The sequence below is a fragment of the Bos grunniens genome, chromosome 3 (genome assembly GCF_055505025.1).
Source record: "Bos grunniens cultivar Pamir isolate PY7600 chromosome 3, Bosgru_T2T1.0, whole genome shotgun sequence".
NCBI lineage: Eukaryota > Metazoa > Chordata > Mammalia > Artiodactyla > Bovidae > Bos > Bos grunniens.
Genome location: NC_141167.1, coordinates 26890945 through 26915144, shown reverse-complemented (window position 1 = coordinate 26915144; position 24200 = coordinate 26890945). Strand labels below are relative to the sequence as shown.

At 35.7% G+C, this 24200-nt stretch overlaps 1 protein-coding gene across 2 annotated transcripts in view; it reads left to right on the top strand.

Annotated features, from left to right (window-relative positions):
- NRDC (nardilysin convertase) overlaps positions 1-24200 on the top strand; it is a 97203-nt gene that overhangs the window by 48488 nt on the left and 24515 nt on the right. For both annotated transcript variants that reach the window (XM_086387634.1, XM_086387630.1), the window contains 7 exons: positions 1491-1548; positions 3455-3528; positions 4914-4983; positions 6514-6591; positions 7885-8005; positions 8087-8145; positions 8652-8706. In XM_086387634.1, coding sequence (XP_086243760.1) covers positions 1491-1548; positions 3455-3528; positions 4914-4983; positions 6514-6591; positions 7885-8005; positions 8087-8145; positions 8652-8706 — 515 coding nt within the window. The remainder of the gene's footprint in view (positions 1-1490; positions 1549-3454; positions 3529-4913; positions 4984-6513; positions 6592-7884; positions 8006-8086; positions 8146-8651; positions 8707-24200) is intronic.

Below are 24200 nucleotides of genomic sequence, written 5' to 3'. Positions count from 1 at the left end.
TGCTAGCAGAAGTATCTTAAATGTAAAAATATTGGTCAGTACCTCTACACTTTTCCTTCTTTTATCTTTAGTGAAGATAATGTTGTATCAACTTTTCTCATTAAAGAAATCATAGTATCTTTCTTTTGTTTTCTTTATATTTTATTCTCCTTAGGTTACTTTTCCAAGGCAGTCATTTGCTGAACTATACATTTTGATATACCTCATATTTGTATATTTGATACACATTTGATATACCTCAGTTTGTATATTTCTTTTTGAAAAACAAATTTTCTCACCCTAATGTAATTCTCCATTGTATAAAATTTTGCTCTCTCATTGTCAAAATTAAGATCAGAGATGACTTGGCACTTAATTATAAAACATTTTTATATTTAGAATCAAAATTAGTGCACTAAAGTTGACATGAACATAAGGTATGGCATTTAGACTGCAAATGTGCATCTCCATTCCTTTTACAACATTTATTAAAATAGGCAATTCTATATTTAGTATGTAATGTTAATTTGCAATTTAAAACTAATTTTTGTTTCCAAATCTTTCATGAACATGCATTTTTTTTCAACTGGGTATTGATTCTTTTGCATTCTTTTCTTCAGTGATAGCAAATATATTAATGCTTCTTGCAAATTTCTAAAATAAGTCCCACATATTCGATAAGAGAACTTTGTCCAATCTAGAGTCAGTTTGGAGTGTCAGCATTTATTGTATCATTTACAAGTTAAATATCAATATAAATAGTATGGAGTAAATTCAGAACTTGATTACTGATTTGCATCTTATTTTGTATATCCTGGGGCATCACTTTTTGAGTTAGTGAAACTCATGTGTCTGTTGAAACTAACAAGTAATATCCAGTGATGGTGATGGTAACAAATCACTGGGATAAGACTAAAAGATTTCCTTTTTTATTTAGAACTCCTGTTTTACTAGAAATTTCAAAAGAATTTCTTATGAAATATAAGAAAAAGAATCGAGAGAAGATAGAAATCATATCAACCTAAGAAGACCTCAGCAAGTGTATATTGATGTAAAACAAATGGAATATAATAGTACTGATGAGCTGCTGAGAACGGTCAGTGTAGTGTAGGTTAGTTAAGAGAAATCGTAAGTTTTGGAATGGTGATTGATGTATTCTCATCTCTTGGTCCTAGCAAGGTTAGTTAAAAGAAACTGTAAGTTTTGGAATGGTGATTGATGTATTCTCATTTCTTGCCTAGCAAAACCTTTTTTTCTACTTGTGTGCTTTCTCTAAATTCACTAGGAAGAAAGAATAAAGGAATCTCAACAAAATTAAATTATATGTATCTCAAGATTTTCTTAAATAGTTATTTTTCATGTTAGTGATTACTGGTTAAGGAGTGGCAAGTGATACCCAAATTAAAGTATTCCTTTGTTTTATAGCTAAAGATTATGAGAAATCTATTTGCATTTCTGCTTTTAATAACAACATTGCCTTTCTCTGTCTCCTTCCTGCCTTCTCCACAAAGAAACTCTGGATACTTTGGAAAAGTGGGTGACTGAAATCTTCTCTCAGATACCAAACAAGTAAGACATTTATTTTCATAAATCATACACCTATGGAGTTAAGGAGGCCTTTTTTTGCTTTTGGTTTATTTTTTAAATGGGTAATTAAATTAAGACTTAAAGTAGTTTAGATAACACAGCAAGATAACACAGGCTTTGAGAGGGAAAACTGACTTGAATACCCAAGTTTCCATAGTTTCTGTAGTTCAAAATTCCAAGCTTGTAAACTTATAGTAAGCAGTAACTCTGAAGAATTTATGCCTCATTTTGTGTTTCTTCAGAGCTTTTCTGTTACTGTGTCCAGTGCTTGAAACTGTATTATTGCATTGACAGGTAGAATATACATATACTTAGATGTATCCCTTGCCTCAGAACAAATTATGTTCTGAAGGTTTGTTTTTTAAGTCAGTGGTTTGGAACTTGGAATGCTTTTCCCTCACAAAAGAATAATCTTGTAGATGATAATTGACTTTACATATTACCTGAAAAGCCTGTTGCATATAGTCAAATCAAATTGCCTTTTATTAGAAATTGGATATAGAGTTCCAGCTCAGAAAGCTACTATTTTTTGGTCCACTTCAAATTCATAAAAATAATACACATATTTAAAAGATACTTTATTGTTATGTTTTTTGTTACAGAGAATACAAAAAATTTAATTCTTAAGCAAATAAGTTTCTCTTCTCACTCTTAGCAGTTTGCATTTTAGTAAACTAAATGAAATCAGATTGTTTTTTTCTTGTATCAGGTGAGTAAGCTAGACTTTTTCCAGTTCTTCATTCCAAGACAATTTGTTTTAAATTTATGAAAGAGAAATTAGTTTTAAAAATGTTAGAATAATTTGTAATAACAACTGATTGGTTATTATTATCTTGCTTAATGTAAATTTCCATTGATACTAACAAGGAAAGATAATGAAAGCCATGCCAATGTTATGGGGTTGTTTTGTTTGTTTTGATAAGAAATGAATATTAGCTTCTTAAGTGTCAAGTGACAGATTGAAATGTGTTTCACTGTGAAACTCTACTAATAAAATCATAAGTATATTGAACAGAGGGGCTTCCCTGGTGGCTCAGGTGGTAAAGAATCTGCTTGCAATGCGCAAGACCTGGGTTCGATCCCTGGGGTGGGAAGACCCCTGGAGGAGGGCATGGCCTCCCACTCCAGTATTCTTGCCTGGAGAATCCCCATGGACAGAGGAGCCTGGTGGGCTACTGTCCATGAGGTCACAAAGAGTCAGATAAGAGTGAGCAACTAAGCACAGCACATATAGAATAGAAGGAGTCACTAGGTCTTGTTGGTCAATCCCTGATAAGAATTTTAAATTTAAAAAATCTTTTAAATATTATTCATTAAGAACTTTGTTTCCTTAATTAGACAGGTTAAAAAGTCTTCTGGGTAATTAATACTGATTTCATATTGACCGTGTTTAGGAGAAATATTAGTTAACAGTATATTCAACTGTGTGCGAAGCCTTTAGAAGGAAGAATCCAAGTTTTTTAAATACCACAGTGCTTATTAATACCATACTTTATTCCTAAGAATCACTCAATGTGTATTTGTTGTATCAAAAAATATCTCTAGTATAAATTTTTTCTCTGAAATGGCTTTCTATTAAGACGAGAACTAAAGTTGAATGGGACTGATAGAGACAGTAAATATTGGGAAGGGAGGTCCCTTCAATTCATTGTTTTCTGTCTCTCATGAGTTTTAAAAGTATTTGAGTTATTGGGGCTGAAGTTAAGAATAGTTTGTGTAGTTCAGGATTTTGTGGCTTTCTTGCCATCTATTCGCTTATGCCTAGGATGATTCTCAACCAGGGGCGCATAGAATAGATTATAAATACCTATCAGTTTAGGTATCCCTAAAGATACTGCTTATAAAGGCTTTTGCCAATTAAATTTTAATGTATTTGTTTTATTTTCAGTGGGTTACCCAAACCAAACTTTGGCCATTTAACGGATCCATTTGACACACCAGCATTTAACAAACTTTATAGAGGTTCGTGAACCAAAGGTTTAAAACTATTTGAAATAACTTTAGCACATTCTCTAAAACTTAATCGGGGCTGCCAATTTTCTTTGAAAATGAGAATACAACAGAAAGTACAGCTAGATTGGAAAGGAAGTAGACAGACAATAGAAATCCAACTAGTGACAGATAGCAGTCCACTAACTAGTAGCAGATTCATGGGTCTGGTACCTTGATGCTGCTTGACTGTTTCGTGCTTTCTTCCTATTTTTCTCTCATTTCCTTTTGTTCTTGGTGTGTTTTTTTTTTTCTTTCCTATTTTGTTTTATCTATATTCTGCTCTTTTTTGCCTTTTAAAGACAAAAATAGAGGATGGGAAAACACTTTGGAAATAACTTCCATTTATCTTCACTATAAAACTAATTTTTATTAAATGAGACAAATTTAGTGTTTAAAAAAAAATGGGTGAGGGGAGTCACCTGTAAATCTTACCATCCAGAGAAGTGGTTTTGGCAAATTTTCTTTTGAGTCTGTATGTATATTTTTATAACATAGTTGAGATTATAAAGTATATGCACTTCTGTCTCTTGCTTTTTTCATTTAATATTATGTTTGTAATAACCGCCCAATGAGCCATTACCTGGTTATGCTATAGTTTACTTAACAATTTGCCTGTACTAAATATTGCAAAAGCATTCCTAATTCACCATTTCTCTTTCTTTACTTTTTTTATCATGGCAAATATTTTTGTTTCTCCTAATTGGCTAATTATTCCCTTCTCCTTCTCCTTCACCCCAGTTGCCAGTCTCTTTCCTCTTTGTTTCCTCTGACCAGTGACTTTTGTCACACTGTTTATGCTGCTGCCTCCATTCTAACTAAGCTGACTCTTCCCAGAAACAACTTATTTTTGGTTGTATTTTTTTCTGACTGTAGATTTTCTCTCCAAAGAATTGTAGAATAGTAGCACTGGGAAGAATCTTAGAGTTACTTTAATTTACCCCAACTCATCATGCCATAACCGATTCAGAAAGAGTTAAATGCAGTTTATTTTCTCCAAGTCCTGTAAACTCACATAGCAAGATAGTAGTAGGGCTAGATTTCAGCCATGGGTCTCCTTATTCCTAGTCATGTACCTGTTCTTGCAAAAAGGGATCCACCCTTAGGGGTGTTCATATTTTCATAGTTCTTTTATCCATGCCTTCTCTATCTGTGAAACCGAATTAAAAAGAAATTTCAAAATTGCACTATTCAAAGTGGAAAATTGGCAACTTGAAATAATAATTACATTGTGTTTAACTTTCCCCTGCTTATTAGAGGATGAAATATATACAATTTATTAAAAATTTCATGTAACAGTATATATAAGTTGTGGAGAAACACTTATGTCTGCTCTTCTGAAAAATATTTTTGTTCAGTTGTTCCAATTAGAAAAATCCATGCTCTGACCATCACATGGGCACTTCCCCCTCAACAGCAGCATTACAGGTAAGAGTTCAAAGGCAAATTTACTCCATTAGATACTGACTGAGAATCATATTTTAAAAGCATACTGAGTGGTTTAAATTTGGGCACTCCAGATTTATAAACGCAGGTACGATGATAAACTGGGACACCACTACTTGAGGATTTTTGCCTTTGGTATATGTTTTAATATCTTCCTGGATATAAAAGCTAGAGTTTTCTTAGGATTAGTTGCTTTTCCTGAGTGTTTGAAATTAAGTATCTCAGTGTGAAGCTAACTTTTGTAATAATTTCTTTAGTACTTTGAGTATAAATACATATTAGCTTATGATTTATTTGTTAGTGGTGATCATTTAGTTTGATCTTGTGAAAAGTAAAATGAAGTCATTTTGAGCCTGGCATACAACTACAGCATAAATCTCAAGAACTTACTTGAGTTGGGAATGAGTTAGGTCAGATTTTTGGAAGTTAGGAAAACATTTCAGTTTATTCTTGTAATTATCTTACAGGAGCCATAGACTTGAGCTAAGAAGTTCTTTAAAGGTTAGGATCATTAAGTGGGTACAAAGGCTTCTCTCATTAGAAATAAATGCTAATGAACTGATAAAAAGTTAACTTAAGTTTTTGAAACTATTACCAACAAAACAAACCGAAGAAGACACACAAGCAGAAGGAAAGAAAAGTAATGTGTATTGCTTAAGCTCAGTTCAGTAAAAAATGCTTTTAACAATCTAGTTCCTTGAAGTTAACAAACAAGATCAGTATGCCTCCATTCAGAAAGTAGAGAACATGTATATTGTCCATTTGTTTTTTTTTAGTGTAGGGATAATATAGGCAGTAGTAATATTCATTGATTGTGTGTTAGAGTATCCCAAAAATGTTAAAATGGTCATATGCATATTTAAAAGTTTATTCCATTTGTTTTAAATTTTGATTAGAAAAATAGTATGCTTACATAATATTAAGGACAAAGAATATTAAATAAAAAGTAAAACTCTGCATCTCCTTTGTCCTCACAAGTATGCCTAACATTAAAATAATAAATATAAAACATATCTTTTTATGGAAATGGAATTATACTATATATACCATTCTTCCTCTTTTTTGCATTTTCTTATTCTGTTTTCTTAATTAGCAAAGCCTTGTTCATCCTCTGCCTGGTTACTAAAGTAATTCATTGTAGAAATCTTGAGAACCACGAAAAAGTAGAAAAAAGTCATCCATGATTCTGTTTTCCAAAGACTGTACCATTTCTGTATGTTTTGATCCAGTTGCTTTAATGGACTGTGTATTTGTTTTAACCTAATGTTTATTCCAGATATATGAACTTCCAGTAAATTAGCTTTTGTGGGGAACAGTTTATTTTTATAAAGAAGCAAGTGTTTTTGTCTTGCTGCTATCAAATTAATTATAATTTCATATTAATGGAATTTATGTGAAAATAAGTTTATAACCACATTCTCAAATATCAGTCTCAGAAGATTTTCTAAAGTAAAATTAAGGTATTTATACCTTAATATTTTAAAATTTCTGATCTTAACTTTTTTTTTTAAGGGTGAAACCGCTTCATTATATCTCTTGGCTGGTTGGACATGAAGGCAAAGGCAGCATTCTTTCTTACCTTAGAAAAAAGCAAGTATTTAATAAATATTTTCAGTGTAGCAATCTCTGAAAAATAAAAGACAACAGTTTTATAGAACCATGAGTCCTGAATTACATAAAAGGTTAGCTCTAATCAAGAATTTGTATTTGAACAATAATAAAGTCAATTTTAAATGCTGTGGATCTCCAGCCTTTCTCACTCCAGAAGGTGGACTTTAATGAAAACTTCATTGGGTGGATAAATTATAGAAATATGTGGGACTGTGAACAGCCGTGTGTTTTAGAAAATAGCCAGAATGTCTCCTAAAGCATTTAAGCACATGTTTAAGTTGCCTAGTCAAATAATAGAAATATAACTTTAGAATCAGGACCAAAACACATTAAAGTAATTCCTTGCTTGACTTTTCCATACACTATTCAAGAATGGAAGGTGGATTTAAAGAAATTTAAAGACTTTAAAACATTGATGTGTACTAAATTATTTAAAGAAAGCTGAGGGGTCAGGGTTACTAGAAAAAGTGAATGAAATTAAATATATTCTTTATATAATGTTATATGATTTTAGATTTATATAACCTTTTAATCTTGCTGTACTTTATTAGGATTTCAAATTTTTCATTCTGCCTTCCTCTTTTCTTATTTTAGACTTTCAGGATTATTCTAGTTAGAAAAAATACAGTCTTACTGATTCTTTCCTACATAACCTGTGCAGTCAGGTTAGCTGATGGTCTCAAAGAGCTTACTTAACATTCTAAGTAGGGATGTATCTGAAGTGTTGTTTAAGGCTTCTTCTGGGAGATCATTCAAAATGAGATGTGAGAAATGCCTCCTAGGGGAATTCCCTGGTGGTCCAGTGGTTAGGACCCCATGCTTTAACTGCCAAGGGCCCTGATTCAGTCCCTGGTTGGGGAACCAAGATCCTGCAAGCTGAGCAGTATGGCCAAAAGAGAGAGAGAGAGAGAGAAATGCTTTCCAGAAAACATGCTTCTAATATTTTGTGCTGCTCTCTTCAACAAAAAATTATTGCAGCTTCATGAAACTGTTAATGTTTTACTATGTTGTAATATTAGGGTTTCCATTGAAGGAGTAAATACAGCTATTATTTCCTTCTGGTCATTTCTGTATGCACTACAATTCCTTGGGAAGCTTTGTACTTTGTAAAAAAATTGTACTTTTAAACTTACTGTTGGAAAGTACTTACTGCTTCAAAGTCTGGGCTTCCCAAATTTTACATAGAAAGCCTACCTATTTTGTTAATTTGAAGCATTTGTGGACTGTCAATCCCAAGATACTGATTGGAATAATTTTTTCTCCTGACTGTAGGTGCTGGGCTCTTGCACTCTTTGGTGGAAATGGTGAGACAGGATTCGAGCAAAATTCTACTTACTCAGTGTTCAGCATTTCTATTACATTGACTGATGAGGGTTATGAACATTTCTATGAGGTAAATACTTAAAATGGAGGGGTTTTTAAGTTATATAGATATCACTTTATGCAACAGTATAATTAGATGCTTTGTTTTTAGGTTGCTCATACTGTCTTCCAGTATTTAAAAATGCTGCAAAAGCTTGGCCCAGAGAAAAGGTAATATTTATATACATATACTTATTAGAATTAGGCCAGGGGTCAATCCTAGTATGTTTTAGCCTTCAGGCTGCCAATAGACATGGATTAGGCCTACCTTGATGGTGTTCCCAGGCATTTCTTGCTTAAACTCCACTTACTAGGGACTCCCCTGGTGGCTCAGATGGCAAAGAATCTGCCTGCAGTGCAGGAGACCCAGGTTCCATCCCAGGTCAGGAAGATCCCCTGGAGAAGGGAATCGCAGCCTACTCCTGTATTCTTGCCTAGAGAACCCTATGGACAGAGGAGCCAGGTAGCCTACAGTCCATGGGGTCGCAAAGAGTCAGACACGACTGAGTGACTAATACTTTTTACTTTTAAGTTTCTGTTACTGGTTCCATACCCTTATTATTCTACATGTGAATGTATGTTAAATATACAGGTTATGTGGGCATTCTGTTTATTTTTAGATGATTCTAATGAGAAGTTTAAATATGTCTTCTAATTATAATTTTGTTCTTTCACAGAATTTTTGAAGAGATTCAGAAAATTGAAGATAATGAATTTCATTACCAAGAACAGGTACTAGAAGTCAAATTCTTTTTAAATATTGTCTGTGACCAAGTTGAAACTGATGTGGACATTGTTCCTCTTTTTGGAAGTGTCCCTGGAGTTTTAATTCTGCCACTCTCTGTCATGTGAGTCTCAAGATGGCCTTGAGGCTATCTGAAAATTAACTCTTGTGTTTTTGAGCATTTATATTGAGTAACAGAGAGACAATTAGGCAGATTGACACAGGTCATTTGTTGTGTGGCAGTCGTTCATTTGTGTAGTCATTTTCATCTGTGGATCTTTTTGATCCCTTTGATAAACATTCATGGAGAGCTTATATTTTGGGAATTCAAATATTGTGAATATATTTTACAGGGTAATGTGAAGTGATTACTATTTGTAGTGTTAGAAATAGTGTGTTTTGTGCTTTCAGGGTAAGGAAAGCATTTGTCTTGATTGGAATAGGACAAGGAAGGCTTTATGGGTATAATAAATTTGAACTGAATTCAGTATTAAAAATTAGTTAAGGTTTAGACACATTCTAAGTATTAGGAAGCACATAAGTAAGGAACTCTGGGGTACTGTGAAAAAGGAAATGGTCTTTTCATGTCTATAGCATAGGGTATATGAAAGGATGAAAGGTAATAAGTTTAAAGCAGGGTTTTTAAAAAACCCATTTTGTATCTTGGATCCCTTTGGAATCTCTTTAATCCTTTGGACCCCTCCTCAGAACATTCTCTTATCTCTTCATTTTTTTAAACTCTCAGAAATATCTCCCAAGTAGTACAATGATCACTGGTATATCCCTCATCCTAGGTTTACTGGTTCTTAATATGTTGCCATATTTTCTTTCTCTTTTCTCTCTCATGCCTCTTATTTATGTGTATGTGTATGTATTTTTGGGAGGTTTCATAATTACAGACATCATGATACCTCTTACCATGAATCTGCTACTTAAAAACATATTCTTATATAACCTCACTAAAATTGTGATGCTCAGAAAATTTAACATTGAAACAATACTGTTAAATATTATACAGACCATAGAATTTAAGTATAGTTGTTCTGTATTATTATATGGTAGTTTCAGATGTGCAGCAAAGTGATTCAGTGATATATGTGTATCTATATATTGTATATATCAGATTATTTTCCATTGTAGATTATAAAATATTGAATATAGTTCATTGTGCTATACAGTAAGTCCTTGCTGCTTATCTCTTTTATATATAGTAATTTGTATCTGTATCTATACTCCTAATTTATCCCACCCCCCAACCCCGCCCATCTCTTTTGCCTTTGGTAACTATAAGTTTGTTTTCTATGTTTTCGAGTCTGTTTTTGTTTTGTATGTAGATTCACTTGTGTTTAGATTGCACATATAAATGATATACAATATTTGTTCTTCTGTATCTGACTTACTTCACTTAGTATGATACCTTTAGGTCAATCCACAGTGTTGTAGATGGCAGTATTTCATTCTTTTTAATGGCTGTGATATTCCAGTATATGTGTGTGTGTATCACATCTTAAACCAGTCATCTGTTAATGGGCACTTGGGTTGTTTCTGTCTTGGCTATTATAAATGATGTTACTATGAACATTGGGGTGCATTCATCTTTTAAATTGGGGTATTCATCTTTTCCAGATAAATGGCTCAGGAGAGGGATTGCTGGATTATGTGGTAGCTCAATTTTTAGGTTTTAAAGGAACCTCCATCAGTTTCTATAATGGTTGCACCTCTTTACATTCCCAGCAGTAGGGTAGGAGGGTTCCTTTTTATAGAATACTGTTTTTAAATGCATAAGATAAAATGCAGTAGGTTGCAAAGGAATATGGAAATAAAGTACTCAAAATAGTAAGAATTAGTAATATGGGTCTCTATTGATATATTATTAAATAACAAGATCTAATGGCAGATCTAATAATTATTACAACTTTAAGTAGCAGTGAGTGTGCAATTTTGAACTGTATTGTGATTTCTATCGATTGTAGTCCTAGAAGCTGATAATATTACTATGATTTTTTGCCTATATACTCATAAATGAGTAAAAATGCTAAGTTATAGTTTAATGAAAATACGTAATTTCTTCCCAGTCAACTTCATGCTTCCCACTCTCCCTGATTTTGTCCACTGATATCTTGTGGAAGGTATCTGTGGACCCTTGATTAAGAGCCCTAATTTAGAACCAGTTCATAGAACATCTTGAAATCTGCCTTTTTGGATCATCATTGGAAACAATTCCCTGTGTATCTACTACAAGTCAAAAAGACTTAAGTACATGAGGACAAGGTTGTAAAAGCTATAAGCTTCCAGTTGTTGTTGATTCCTCTGCAGTCTGCTCTATATGATTGAAGTCATTTAAAATAGAAATCTTATTCTATGAAAACAGAGAGCTGTTGTGATTTGTATTGGCCATTTGATGGTCCTCTAGACAATCTCTGTATAGATTGATACACCTATAACCCACAGGTCCTTCTATCAACCTTAGCAGTTGATGGAAAAAAACCTGATTTTTTTTTGGTGTTCTTGTCAGCTGTTGTGGCAGCATGTGGGCTAGAACTGTGTTAGGGAAAGAGTGGGAGTAAGAATTGTGGGCCTGCCATAAGTAATACCCTTATTTCTTTTTTAGGTATTGGATTTTTAGCATTAGTTGAGTAACATTTTCTTTCTGCTGCTCTAGTTCCTTCTTAGCAAGACATTTCAAGATACCTTTTCTGTAGCTCCCATTTTGTAGCTCATTTTTTTTACCTTTAGTGCAGTGCTACTGAATGCTTGTCTTAATTTTAAAACATGAATCCAAAAGATTTTAGATCAAACCCTAATCAGAACAAAGAACAAATGTGAATGGTTCATATCTCTGAACTGCTAAATTTTAACTCAAGTAGCTCAGCTTATTTCAGCTTTTATATATTTCTGTTTTACTAACAAAGTTAACCTATCTTCTCTTCAGACATTTTTCTTGTTTTCACCAGTAAAGACAAATAGAAATGCTCTTTCAGACTGTTTAAACCAGTCTTTTATAACTGAGGAATTTAAAAATAATTTTTATTTCACATGGGAACTTGGACTCACGATATATAAATATATATAATGTGTAATACAGTTAGGAGTGTAAAATGGTGCAGTAGCTTTAGAAAACAATGACCTTAAAAAGTTTTGCATAGAGATACCTTACAAGCCAGCAGTTACTGGCTTACAGGTATATACCCAAGAGAATTGAAAATGTATGTCCACATAAATACATGTACACTTATGTTCACAGCAGCATTATTGATTATAACCAAATTGTAGAAACCAAATGTCCTTCACTGAATGAATGGCTAAACAAAATGTAGAATTTTCATACTGTGGAACATTATTCAGCATAAAAAGGAATTAAGTACTAATTCATTCTACAACATGCATGAACTTTGAAAACATTATGCTAGGTGAAGGAAGCCAGACACCACAGGTCACGTGTTATATGATTCACTTCATATGAAATAACCAGAAAAGGTAAATTGTAGAGCCAGAATACAGACTGATGGTTTTCAGTAGCTAGGGGTTATGAGTAACTGGGAGCAACTGCTTAGTGGATATGGAAGTTTCTGTTTGGACTGATGAAAATATTCTGAATCTAGAACTATCAACAGATATAAATGATGATTATACAACTTTATGAATATACCAAAACCCACTGAGTTATATACTTTATTTTTAGTTGTATACCTTAAAAGTAAATTTTATGGTTTGTGAATTTTATCTTAAAAAAAAATAAAGGATAGCATTCAAGTGTTTTCTTCTAGTACTTTCTGCACTGCCTTGGCACTAAAGATCTACTTTTAACCAGGGTCCTGTTTTTGCATAGGAAATATTTGAGTCACTCAATTTAGTAACATTCTGATTGTTAACTTATAAAGTTAACTTATAAATAAGTGGCTGGTGAAAATAACTGGTTAAAAAATTCAGAACACAGTGGAGGGAATCATTTTATTTCTTTTTCTTCTCTGATTGCTATAGCTAGGACTTCCAAGACTATGTTTAATAATGGTGATGAAAATGGATACCCTTGTCTTGTTCCTAATCTTAGGGGGAATGCTTTCAGTTTTTCACCATTGAGAATAATGTTTGCTGTAAGGCTTATCACATATGGCCATTACTTTGTTGAGGTAGGTTCCTTCTATGCCCATTTTTAGAAGAGTTTTAATCATAAATGGGTGCTGAATTTTGTCAAAGGCTTTTTCTGCATCTGTTGAGATTATCATATGGTTTTTATCTTTTGATTTGTTGATATGGTATATCATGATTGATTTGCATATATTGAAGAATCCTTGCATCCCTGGAATAAACCCAGCTTGATCATGGTGTATGATCTTTTTGATGTGTTGCTGAATCTTATTTGCTAAAATTTTGTTGAGAATTTTTACATCTATGTTCATCAGTGATATTGGCCTGTAGTTTTCTCTTTTTGTGTTGTCTTTGTCTGGTTTTGGTATCCTTGATGGTGGCTTCGTAGAATGAGTTGGAAGTGTTCCTTCCTCTCCAATTTTTTGAAAGAGTTTTATTTATTTATTTATTTATTTTTCTTTTTTTTTTTTTAATTTTATTTTATTTTTAAACTTTACAATATTGTATTGGTTTTGCCAAATATCGAAATGAATCCACCACAGGTATACATGTGTTCCCCATCCTGAACCCTCCTCCCTCCTCCCTCCCCATACCATCCCTCTGGGTCGTCCCAATGCACCAGCCCCAAGCATCCAGTATCGTGCATCGAACCTAGACTGGTGACTCGTTTCATACATGATAGTATACATGTTTCAATGCCATTCTCCCAAATCTTCCCACCCTCTCCCTCTCCCACAGAGTCCATAAGACTGTTCTATACATCAGTGTCTCTTTTGCTGTCTCGTATACAGGGTTATTGTTACCATCTTTCTAAATTCCATATATATGTGTTAGTATACTGTATTGGTGTTTTTCTTTCTGGCTTACTTCACTCTGTATAATAGGCTCCAGTTTCATCCATCTCATTAGAACTGATTCAAATGAATTCTTTTTAATGGCTAAGTAATACTCCATTGTGTATATGTACCACAGATTTCTTATCCATTCATCTGCTGATGGACATCTAGGTTGCCTCCATGTCCTGGCTATTATAAATAGTGCTGCGATGAACATTGGGGTACACGTGTCTCTTTCAGTTCTGGTTTCCTCAGTGTGTATGCCCAGCAGTGGGATTGCTGGATCATAAGGCAGTTCTACTTCCAGTTTTTTAAGGAATCTCCGCACTGTTCTCCATAGTGGCTGTACTAGTTTGCATTCCCACCAACAGTGTAAGAGGGTTCCCTTCTCTCCACACCCTCTCCAGCATTTATTGCTTGTGGATCGCAGCCATTCTGACTGGCGTGAAATGGTACCTCATAGTGGTTTTGATTTGCATTTCTCTGATAATGAGTGATGTTGAGCATCTTTGAAAGAGTTTTAGAAGGATAGGCCTTAGGTCTCTCTAAATGCTTGATAGAATTCTCCTGTGAAGCCATCTGGTCCTGGGCTTTTGTCTTTTGGGAGATTTTTGATTACAGCTTCAATTTCAGTGCCTGTAATTGTGTTGTTCATAATTTCTGTTTCTTCCTGTTTCAGTCTTGGAAGAAGACTGTCCATTTCTTCCAGGTTATCCATTTTCTTGCCATATAGTTGTTCATAATACTCTCTTATAATCCTTTGTATTTCTGATTGTCTGTTTTAACCTCTTCTTTTTCATTTCTAATTTTGTTGATCTGATTCTTCTCTCTCTTTCTTGATGAGTCTTGCTAAAGGAGTGTCAATTTTGTTTATCGTCTCAAAGAACCAGCTTTTAGTTTTATTAATCTTTACTATTGTTTCTTTCATTTCTTTTTTCATTTATTTCTGCTCAGATCTTTATGATTCCTTTCCTTCTACTAATTTTGGTTTTTTTTGTTGTTGTTGTTCTTTTCAAGTTGTTTTAGGTGTAAAGTTAGATTGTCTATTTGATGTTTTTCTTGTTTCTTGAGGTAGGATTGTACTGCTATAAACTTCCCCCTTAGAACTGCTTTTGCTGTATCCCATAGGTTTTGAGTTGTCATGTTTTTATTGTCAATTGTTTCTAGAAATTTTTTTATTTCCCTTTTGATTTTTTTCAATAATCTGTTGATTATTTAGTCTCTTTAGGTTATTAATCCTGTTGTTTAATCTCCATGTGTTTGTGTTTTTTCTTGTAATTGATTTCTAGTCTTATAGCATTGTGGTTGGAGATGATGCTTGATACAATTTCAGTTTTCTTAAATTTACTGAGGTTTGATTTGTGACCCAGGAGAATGTTCCATGTGCACTTGAGAAGAAGGTATATTCTTCTGCATTTGGATGGAATGTCCTGAAGATATCAATGAGACCTATCTCATCTAATGTATCATTTAAGACTTGTGTTTCCTTATTAATTTTCTGTTTTGATGATCTGTCCATTGGTGTGAGTGGGGTGTTAAAGTCTCCTATTATTGTGTTATTGTCAATTTCTCCTTTTATGTCTGTTAGTGTTTGTCTTGTGTATTGAGGTGCTCTTGTGTTGGGTACATAGATATTTACAGCTGTTATGTCTTCCTCTTGGATTAATCCCTTGATCATTATGTAGTGTCCTTCCTTATCTCTTGTAATCTTCTTTATTTTAAGGTCTATTTTGCCTGATATGAGAATTGCTACTCCAGTTTTCTTTTGCTTCCCATTTGCATGGAATACATTTTTCCATCCTCTCACTTTCAGTCTATATGTGTCTTTATGTCTGAAGTGGGTTTCTTCAGACAGCATATATATAGGTCTTGTTTTTGTATCCATTCAGCCAGTCTGTGTCTTTTGGTTGGAGCATTTAATCCATTTACATTTAAAGTAATTATTGATAAATGTTCCTATTGCCATTTTTTAAATTTTGGGGGTTTATTTTGTAGATCTTTTTCTTCTCTTGTATTTCTTGACTATGTAAGTCCTTTTAACATTGTTGTAAAGCTGATTTGGTGGTACTGAATTCTCTTAACTTTTGCTTTTCTGAAAAGCTTTTTATTTCTCCATCAATTTTGAATGAGATCCTTGCTGGGTACAGTAATCTTGGTTGTAGATTTTTCCCTTTCAGTACTTTAAATATGTCCTGCCATTCCCTTCTGGCCTGCTGAGTTTCTGCTGAAAGAACAGTTGTTAAACATATGGGGTTTCCCTTGTATGTTACTTGTTGCTTTTTTCTTGCTGATTTTAATATTCTTTCTTTGTGTTTTAGTCCTTGTTAGTTTGATTAGTATGTGTCTTGGCATGTTTCTCCTTGGGTTTATCCTGTATGGGACTCTGCGCCTCTTGGACTTGATTGACTATTTCCTTTTCCATGTTGCAGAAATTTTCAACAATAATCTCTTCAAAAATTTTCTCATACCCTTTCTTTTTCTCTTCTTCTTCTGGGACCTCTATAATTTGAATGTTGGTGCGTTTGATATTGTCCCAGAGGTCTCTGGGATTATCCTCAGTTCTTTTCATTCTTTTTACTTTATTCTGCTCTTCAGAAGTTACTTCCACCATTTTATCTTCCAGCTCACTGATTTGTTCTTCTGTTTCAAATATTTTGCTATTGATTCCTTCTAGAATATTTTTAATTTCAATAATTATGTTGTTTGTCTCTATGTTTATTCTTTAATTCTTCTGGGTCTTTGTTAATTGATTTTTACATTTTCTCCGTTCTGTTTTCAAGGTTTTTGATCATCTCTACTGTCATTATTCAGAATTCTTTTTCAGGTAGTTTGCCTATTCCCTCTTGATTTATTTGGACATCTGTGTTTCTAGTTTGTTCCTTCATTTGTGTAGTATTTCTCTGCCTTTTCATTATTATTATTATTTTTTAACTTATTGTGTTTCAGGTCTCCTTTTCCCAGGCTTCAGGGTTAAATTCTTTCTTCCTTTTGGTTTCTGCCCTCCTAAGGTTGGTCCAGGGATTTGTGTAAGCTTCATATTGGGTGAGAATTGTGCTGAGTTTCCCCCCTCCCCCCCCCCCCCGCCCCCCCATGGGCAAGGCTGAGTGAGGTGATAATCCTGGCTGCTGCTGATTGGGTTTGTATTTTTGTTTTGTTTGTTGTTTAGATGAGGCATCCTGTACAGGGTGCTACTTGTGGTTGGCTGATGCTGGGTTTTGTATTTAGCTGGTTTCCTTTGTGTGAGTTCTCACTAATTGATATTCCCTAGGGTTAATTCTCTGGTAGCCTAGGGTCTTGGAGTCAGTGCTCCCACTCCAAAGGCTCAGGACTTGATCTCTTCATCTAGGACTGATGAGATGAAAATGACCTCTTTGTTTTTCAGACCTCCTGTTGTAGTTATTTCCAAAATCTGATCGACTACATTTTCAGTTTCTCTGTATCCCGCATGCCTCAGGAGCCACAGTTCCTCTATCAAGGGAGTAATTTTAAATAGTAATAGCACTTGAAGGTGTGGGAACTAAGTGAAATAGGCAAAGGAGATGAAGACATGCAGACTTTCAGCTATAAAGTACATAAGTCATGGGGATGTAATGTACAGCATAGGGAATATAGTCAGTAACGTTATAGTAACTTTGTAGGGTGACAGATGGTAACTAGACTTACTCTGGTGATCATTTTGTAGTATATGAAAATATGGACTCGCTATGTCAGACTCCTGAAACTAATACTATATATCAGTTATACTTCAGGGGAAAAAAAGTACCTTAACTTAAACACACACACACACACACACACACATATTATTAGTACTTATCAACATATGATTCAGGAGAGGCAAAAAAGGCTAACAATACTTTTTTCCCCATACTTTTTCCATATTCTATTTTAATGCAATAATGTAGTAGTTAGCATATACCTATGATTTCTGATTTGATACATTCATGTCTCATTTCTCCTCCATGAATGTTGCAAGCTTTATTTCTCTTTCTGTCTTCTGTTCCATGAGAGAACAACCAGATTGTCTATGAAAGGACTGGGCAGTGTAGTATTTTCACTGTTGTGTTAAGAGGCCTGAGCTGTAGTGTTTATTCTGCCTGTCACTTATTGTGTGCTCTGGAGCAAGTCACCTAATTAATCTGAGTAATTTCCTCATTGTAAAATGTAGGAATAGAGCCACTTGGTATCTAAAGGACATGTCACTTTTTAAGATACCATGCATTTGGGTGCTCAGAAAATACTTGAATTGGTTGATTTCCTCTGCAAAAGTATTTCCATTTCATAGGTTGTAGAACTTTTAGTCATTAGTTCAGTTTTATGTATACATTTTTTTAATTAAAAAAATTTTTTTTTCAAATTCTTTTTTGTTGTTGTTATTCTTTTTTTAAAATTTATTTTAATTGGAGGCTAATTACTTTACAATATTGTGATGGTTTTTGCCATACATTCACGAGAGTCAGCCATGGGTGTACATGTGTTCCCCATCCCCAACTTTCCCTCCCACCTTCCTCCCCATCCCATCCGTCAGGGTCATCCCAGTCCACCAGCCCTGAGTACCCTGTCTCATGCATCGAACCTGGACTGGCGATCTATTTCACATATAATAATATACATGTTTCAACCTATTCTCTCAAATCATCCCACCCTCGTCTTCTCCCACAGAGTCCAAAAGTCTGTTCTTTACATCTGTGTCTCTTTTGCTGTCTTACATATAGGGTCATCATTACCATCTTTCTAAATTCGTATATGCATTAGTATACTATACTGGTGCTTTTCTTTCTGACGTACTTCGCTCTGTATAATAGGCTCCAGTTTCATCCACCTCATTAGAACTGATTCAAATGCATTCTTTATAATAGCTGACTAATATTCCATTGATTTAGGTCATACCTGAATGGTCTAGTGGTTTTCCCTACTTTCTTCAATTTAAGTCTGAATTTGGTAATAAGGAGTTCATGATCTGAGCCACAGTCAGCTCCCGGTCTTGTTTTTTGTTGACTGTATAGAGCTCCATCTTTGGCTGCAAAGAATATAATCAGTCTGATTCCGGCGTTGACCATCTGGTGATGTCCATGTGTAGTCTTCTCTTGTGTTGTTGGAAGAGGGTGTTGGCTATGACCAGTGCATTTTCTTGGCAAAACTCTATTAGTCTTTGCCCTGCTTCATTCCATATTCCAAGGCCAAATTTGCCTGTTACTCCAGGTGTTTCTTAACTTCCTACTTTTGCATTCCAGTCCCCTATAATGAAAAGGACATCTTTTTTGGGTGTTAGTTCTAAAAGGTCTTGTAGGTCTTCATAGAACTGTTCAACTTCAGCTTCTTCAGCGTTACTGGTTGGGGCATAGAATTGGATTACTATGATATTGAATGGTTTGCCTTGGAAACGAACAGAGATCATTCTGTCGTTTTGCATCCAAGTACTGCATTTCAGACTCTTTTGTTATCCATGATGGCTACTCCATTTCTTCTGAGGGATTCCTGCCTGCAGTAGTAGATATAATGGTCATCTGAGTTAAATTCACCCATTCCAGTCCATTTGAGTTCGCTGATTCCTAGAATGTCAGCATTCACTCTTGCCATCTCTTGTTTGACCACTTCCAATTTGCCTTGATTCATGGACCTGACATTCCAGGTTCCTGTGCAATATTGCTCTTTACAGCATCAGACCTTGATTCTATCACCAGTCACATCCACAGCTGGGTATTGTTTTTGCTTTGGCTCCATCCCTTCATTCTTTCTGGAGTTATTTCTCCACTGATCTCCAGTAGCATATTGGGCCCCTACTGACCTGGGGAGTTCCTCTTTCAGTATCCTATCATTTTGCCTTTTCATACTGTTCATGGGGTTCTCAAGGCAAGAATACTGAAGTGGTTTGCCATTCCCTTCTCCAGTGGACCACATTCTGTCAGATCCCTCCACCATGACCTGCTTGTCTTGAGTTGCCCCACAGGCGTGGCTTAGTTTCATTGATTTAGACGAGGCTGTGGTCCTAGTGTGATTAGATTGACTAGTTTCCTGTGAGTATGGTTTCAGTGTGTCTGCCCTCTGATGCCCTCTTGCAACACCTACCATCTTATTTGGGTTTCTCTTACCTTGGGCGTGGGGTATCTCTTCATGGCTGCTCCAGCAAAGTGTAGCAGCTGCTCCTTACCTTCAACGAGGGGTATCTCCTCACCGTCGCCCTTCCTGACCTTCAAAGTGGGATAGCTTATGATTATACAGTGGAAGTGAGAAATAGATTTAAGGGCCTAGATATGATAGATAGAGTGCCTGATGAACTATGGAATGAGGTTCGTGACATTGTACAGGAGACAGGGACCAAGACCATCCCCATGGAAAAGAAATGCAAAAAAGCAAAATGGCTGTCTGGGGAGGCCTTACAAATAGCTGTGAAAAGAAGAGAAGCGAAACGCAAAGGAGAAAAGGAAGGATATAAGCATCTGAATGCAGAGTTCCAAAGAATAGCAAGAAGAGATAAGAAAGCCTTCCTCAGTGATCAATGCAAAGAAATAGAGGAAAACAACAGAATGGGAAAGACTAGAGATCTCTTCAAGAAAATAGGAGATACCAAGGGAACATTTCATGCAAAGATGGGCTCGATAAAGGACAGAAATGGTATGGACCTAACAGAAGCAGAAGATATTAAGAAGAGGTGGCAAGATGGACAGAAGAACTGTACAAAAAAGATCTTCACGACCCAGGTAATCACAATGATGTGATCACTGACCTAGAGCCAGGCATCCTGGAATGTGAAGTCAAGTGGGCCTTAGGAAGCATCACTACAAACAAAGCTAGTGGAGGTGATGGCATTCCAGTTGAGCTATTTCAAATCCTGAAAGATGATGCTGTGAAAGTGCTGCACTCAATATGCCAGCAAATTTGGAAACCTCAGCAGTGGCCACAGGACTGGAAAAGGTCAGTTTTCATTCCAATCCCAAAGAAAGGCAGTGTGCCAGAGAATGCTCAAACTACCGCACAATTGCACTCATCTCACACTCTAGTAAAGTAATGCTCAAAATTCTCCAGGCCAGACTTCATCAGTACGTGAACCGTGAACTTCCTGATGTTCAAGCTGGTTTTAGAAAAGGCAGAGGAACCAGAGATCAAATTGCCAACATCCGCTGGATCATGGAAAAAGCAAGAGAGTTCCAGACAAACATCTATTTCTGCTTTACTGACTATGCCAAAGCCTTTGACTGTGTGGATCACAATAAACTGTGGAAAATTCTGAAAGAGATGGAAATACCAGACCACCTGACCTGCCTCTTGAGAAATCTGTATGCAGGTCAGGAAGCAACAGTTAGAACTGGACATGAAACAACAGACTGGTTCCAAATAGGAAAAGGAGTATGTCAAGGCTGTATATTGTCACCCTGCTTATTTAACTTCTATGCAGAGTACATCATGAGAAATGCTAGGCTAGATGAAGCACAAGCTGGAATCAAGACTGCCGGGAGAAATCTCAATAACCTCAGATATGCAGATGACACCACCCTTATGGCAGAAAGTGAAGAGGAACTAAAAAGCTTCTTGATGAAAGTGAAAGAGGAGAGTGAAAAAGTTGCCTTAAAGCTCAGCATTCAGAAAACGAAGATCATGGCATCTGGTCCCATCACTTCATGGGAAATAGATGCAGAAACAGTGGAAACAGTGTCAGACTTTATTTTTTGGGGCTCCAAAATCACTACAGATGGTGACTGCAGCCATGAAATTAAAAGATGCTTACTCCTTGGAAGGAAAGTTATGTCCAACCTAGATAGCATATTCAAAAGCAGAGACATTACTTTGCCAACAAAGGTCTGTTTAGTCAAGGCTATGGTTTTTCCTGTGGTCACGTATGGATGTGAGAGTTGGACTGTGAAGAAAGCTGAACGCCGAAGAATTGATGCTTTTGAACTGTGGTGTTGGAGAAGGCTCTTGAGAGTCCCTTGGACTGCAAGGAGATCCAACCAGTCCATTCTGAAGGAGATCAGCCCTGGATTTCTTTGGAAGGACTGATGCTAAAGCTGAAACCCCAGTACTTTGGCCACCTCATGCACAGAGTTGACTCATTGGAAAAGACTCTGATGTTGGGAGGGATTGGGGGCAGGAGGAGAAGGGGACGACAGAGGATGAGATGGCTGGATGGCATCACTGACTCCATGGACGTGAGTCTGAGTGAACTCCGGGAGTTGGTGATGGACAGGGAGGCCTGGCGTGCTGCGATTCATGGGGTAGCAAAGAGTCGGACACGACTGAGTGACTGAACTGAACTGAATATTCCATTGTGTAAATGTACCACAGCTTTCTTATCCATTTGTCTGCCAATGGGCATCTAAGTTGCTTTCATGTCCTGGCTATTGTAAACAGTGCTGCAATGAACGTTGGCGTACATGTGTCTCTTTCAGTTCTCGGTTCCTCCATGTGTATACCCAGGAGTGGGATTGCTGGGTTGTATGGCAGTTCTGTTTCCAGTTTTTTAAGGAATCTCTACAGTGTTGTCCATAGTGGCTGTACTAGTTTGCGTTCCCACCAGCAGTGTAAGAGGGTTCCTTTTTCTCTGCACCGTCTCCAGCATTTATTGTTTATAGACTTGGATAGCAGCCATTCTGACAGGTGTGAGATGGTACCTCATTGTGGTTTTGATTTGCATTTCTCTGATAATGAGTGATGTTGATCATCTTTTCATGTGTTTGTTAGCCATCTGTATGTCTTCTTTGGAGAAATGTCCATTTAGTTCTTTGGCCCACTTTTTGACTGGGTCACTTATTTTTCTGGCATTGAGCTGCTTGTATATTTTTGAGATTAATTCTTTGTCAGTTGCTTCATTTGCTATTATTATTATTCTCCCATTCTGAAGGCTGTGTTTTCATTTTGCTTATAGTTTCCTTCGTTGTGCAAAAGCTTTTAAGTTTAATTAGGTCCCATTTGTTTATTTTTGCTTTATTTCCATTACTCTGGGAGGGTGGGTCATGGAGGATCCTGCTATGATTTACATCAGAGAGTGTTTTTCCTATGTTTTCCTCTAGGAGTTTTATAGTTTCTGGTCTTACATTTAGATCTTTAATCCATTTTGAGTTTATTTTTGTGTATGGTGTTAGAGTGTCCTGCTGTTGCTGCTAAGTCGCTTCAGTTGTGTCCGACCCTGTGCGACCCCATAGACGGCAGCCTACCAGGCTCCTCCGTCCTTGGGATTCTCCAGGCAAGAACACCACGGAGTGTGTTGCCATTTCCTTCTCCAATGCATGAAGGTGAAAAGTGAAAGTGAAGTCGTTCAGTCGTGTCCGATTCTTAGTGACTTCATGGACTGCAGCCTACCAGGCTTCTCTGTCCATGGGATTTTCCAGGCAAGAGTACTGGAGTGGGGTGCCATTGCCTTCTCCAGGAAAGTGTCCTAGTTTCATTCTTTTACAAGCAGCTGACCAGTTTTCCCAGCACCACTTGTTAAAGAGATGGTCTTTTCTCCATTGTATAGTCTTGCCTCCTTTGTCAAAGATAAGGTGTCTGTAGGTGTGTGGATTTATCTCTGGGCTTTGTATTTTGTTCCATTGATCTATGTTTCTGTCTTTGTGCCAGTACCATACTGTCTTGATGACTGTGACTTTGTAGTATAGCCTGAAGTCAGGCAGGTTGATTCCTTCAGTTCCATTCTTCTTTCTCAAGATTGCTTTGGCTTTTTGAGGTTTTTTTGTATTTCCATACAAATTGTGAAATTATTTGTTCTAGTTCTCTGAAAAATACCATTGGTAGCTTGATAGGGATTGCGTTGAATCTATAGATTGCTTTGGGTAGTATACTCATTTTCACTGTATTGATTCTTCTGATCCATGAACGTGGTATATTTCTTCATCTATTTGTGTCATCTTATTCCTTTCACCATTGTTTTATAGTTTTCTATGTATAGATCTTTTGTTTCTTTAGGTAGATTTATTCCTAAGTATTTTATTCTTTTCGTTGCAATGGTGAATGGAATTGTTTCCTTAATTTCTCTTTCTGTTTTCTTATTGTTAGTGTATAGGAATGCAAGGGATTTCTATGTATTAATTTTACATCCTGCAACTTTACTATATTCATTGATTAGCTCTGGTAGTTTTCTGGTGGAGTCTTTAGGATTTTCTGTGTAGAAGATCATGTCATCTGCAAACAATGAGAGTTTTACTTCTTCTTTTCCAATCTGGATTCCTTTTATTTCTTTTTCTGCTCTGATTGCTGTGGCTAAAACTTCCAAAACTATGTTGAATAATAGTGGTAAGAGTGGCACCCTTGTCTTATTCCTGTCTTTAGCAGAAATGCTTTCAATTTTTCACCATTGAGGATAATGTTTGCTGTGGGTTAATCATATATGGCTTTTATTATGTTGAGGTATGTTCCTTCTATTCCTGCTTTCTGGAGGGTTTTTGTCATAAATGGATGTTGAATTTTGTCAAAGGCTTTCTCTACATCTATTGAGATAATCATGCGGTTTTTATCTTTAAATTTGTTGATGTGGGGTATCACATTGATTGATTTGCGAATATTGGAGAATCGTTGCATCCCTGGGATAAAGCCCACTTGGTCATGATGTATGATCTTTTTAATATGTTGTTGGATTCTTTTTACTA